This window comes from Theobroma cacao, chromosome 6 (genome assembly GCF_053813885.1).
Source record: "Theobroma cacao isolate CCN51 chromosome 6, ASM5381388v1, whole genome shotgun sequence".
Classification (NCBI taxonomy): domain Eukaryota; kingdom Viridiplantae; phylum Streptophyta; class Magnoliopsida; order Malvales; family Malvaceae; genus Theobroma; species Theobroma cacao.
This window is the reverse complement of record NC_142644.1, coordinates 7,200,041-7,202,390: the sequence shown is the minus strand read 5'-3', so window position 1 is coordinate 7,202,390 and position 2,350 is coordinate 7,200,041. Positions and strand designations below refer to the sequence as shown.

The 2,350-nt window shown below is 32.8% G+C and overlaps 1 protein-coding gene across 1 annotated transcript; it reads right to left on the bottom strand.

The window, feature by feature from the left end:
* Positions 1 to 1,546: 1,546 nt before the first annotated feature.
* LOC18595572 (SAUR-like auxin-responsive protein family) lies at positions 1,547 to 2,026 on the bottom strand. The gene has a single exon (XM_018123111.2). The coding sequence runs from the start codon at positions 2,024 to 2,026 to the stop codon at positions 1,547 to 1,549; it is 480 nt and encodes a 159-aa protein (XP_017978600.2).
* Positions 2,027 to 2,350: the final 324 nt, after the last annotated feature.

Below are 2,350 nucleotides of genomic sequence, written 5' to 3'. Positions count from 1 at the left end.
CAATAATTCTATCAAAAGCTCGTTATGATTGGACGCATCACAATTACAAGATTTTCAAATTGTAAGTGAGTATAACTCAATATTATATAGAATGTGTTCTAAACTAAAATTGTGTGGAGAAAATGTGACTAATGTCGATATGTTAAAGAAAACATTCTCTACTTTTCTTGCCTCAAGTTTGTTTTTGTAGCAGTAATACCATGAAGAAGGCTTTACAAAATACTCTGAATTGATTTATGTCTTCTTGTGGTTGAGGAAAATAACGAGCTATTGATGAAAAGTCATGAATCTCACCCAACTAGTTCTACTTCATTCCTTGAAATGAATGCGACATCATTTAGAAATTATGGTTGTGGTCATAGTTGTGGTTGTAATCGTGGTCATAGTCTTGTATGTGGAAGACGTCATAATTATTGCAATGTGATGGTTACACAAATTATTATTTTGCTAGTAACAGCATCCATTAAAAATGGATGAATAGTGAAGAGGTAAAAAAAAAAGGCAAAGGTGACAAAATAAAAAAATATAGAAAATTTCTATTATCGATGTGGCATGAAAGGTCGTTGGCCATGTACTTGTCATATACCGAAACTTCTTATTGAATTTTATCAAGTACCACTAAAAAATAAAAGAAAAAATATCGAAACAAAATTAAAAATGATAGCCAAGTTGATATTTTAATAAAAAAATTAATTTAATTGGACGAGACTGAACTTAATTCTTAGAAGTATCAATGGGCCTAAAGTTGGTCCATTGACACTTCTAAGGTCACTTCCTCCTCAAACATTCTCATATTTATCTACCAAAGAAAAAAAGAGGGTTTGGTAATATATGATATATAAAAGTGTTGTTGGAAGATAAACTAAAATATAGTATAACATGGACATTAATAGAAGAAATGCATATATATATATATATATATATATATATATATATATATATATATATATATATATATATATATAAGAAAATAACTAAGATTGGAATATATAAGCTGTGAAACTTCATCAAATTAATTTCATGATTGCTTTTGGCACTAAATTAGGGCTTTCGGCTGCTATATTTTGACCAATTTAAAGTTGCATTTGGGGCCAACTATAGATTTTTGATTACGCATAGGTTCGAACATATTGCCAAAAGGGGTCTTATACTCTTCCAGATTCTATGTTGACATTGATTACAAAACCCTAATTTGGTACTGGTCTCAACGTTGTCTTCACTTGAAATCATATTTTTGCCAGGATAATTACAAAATGATACGATTCCTATAAAATGCATTGTCTTCAATTGCACATGCAGTGGAAAAATACAATTAGAAGTGCTAGTAGATGTACAATTGCAATTAACTATTGACAAAAATTAATATAAAATTAGACTGATTTGGACATGTGTGGTTTCAACATGATACTTGAAAGTTCTAAATTCTCCTCTTTATCTAAGACAAGATCTCATTGACCAATTCGATAAACTACGTAATGAAGTTATATTCACCAAAAATTAAATCATATTCAAACTTTACCGAATGTCTAGAATGTAATCTCCAATTCTACGTAAAAATAATCTTCTTATTGCTCTTGTTCTTGTTCTTAGACATTTGCTGGAGTGCCGTACACTTAAGCAATATCTGCTCAAAATGTTGTTCGTCACATGGAATTTGTAGTCCTCCTTCTTGCTCAAATCCAAATTCCTCTGCAACTTTATCCATCAAAATTTTAAATTCTGGCATCGATAAGTAGCTCATTGGAATCACAAACCTACGGAGCTCTGGCCCTACATAAACTGCTATGAACCCTTTCGGAACTTGTGTTGGATCCACTGAACCCCGGTTACTCCCATCGGATAATTCCCCCGTCAGCAATGATTCCTTTGACATCTCCTCATAGTTGCTTCCCAAAATTTTATGGCTCTTCCCAGGAACAACCGGAAGTTTAGGGTGATGCTGAGCCCGGAATTGCCATAGCCCAAGAAAGTTCTTTGTCCGAGTGATGTGACAAGCCTGGTGTTTCATCATCTTCCCATGATTCATAGTAAATTACGTTGTACTTGAAAGAAAGCAGGAAATGTTCATGGATAAGAGACCAGGGTGCAGAAATTCACGTGAACCTTGTAACTTAAGATTCCTGCATAAACTTCATGCAAAGTTAGTACAATATGGCAGTGAATTGACAAGAAAGAATTGTTTATTACTAATCAATGCATGCATTTCATAACTATTTCCTACGAAACTTAGGGAGAATAAGGTGATTTCATGCATTTGAACCATGCATATTAGGTGCATAATGTGATTAGAAGCGGAGGGCTTTGCTGAAATGAAAAAAAAGAAACAGAAAGAGCTTATTCCTTGATTGGA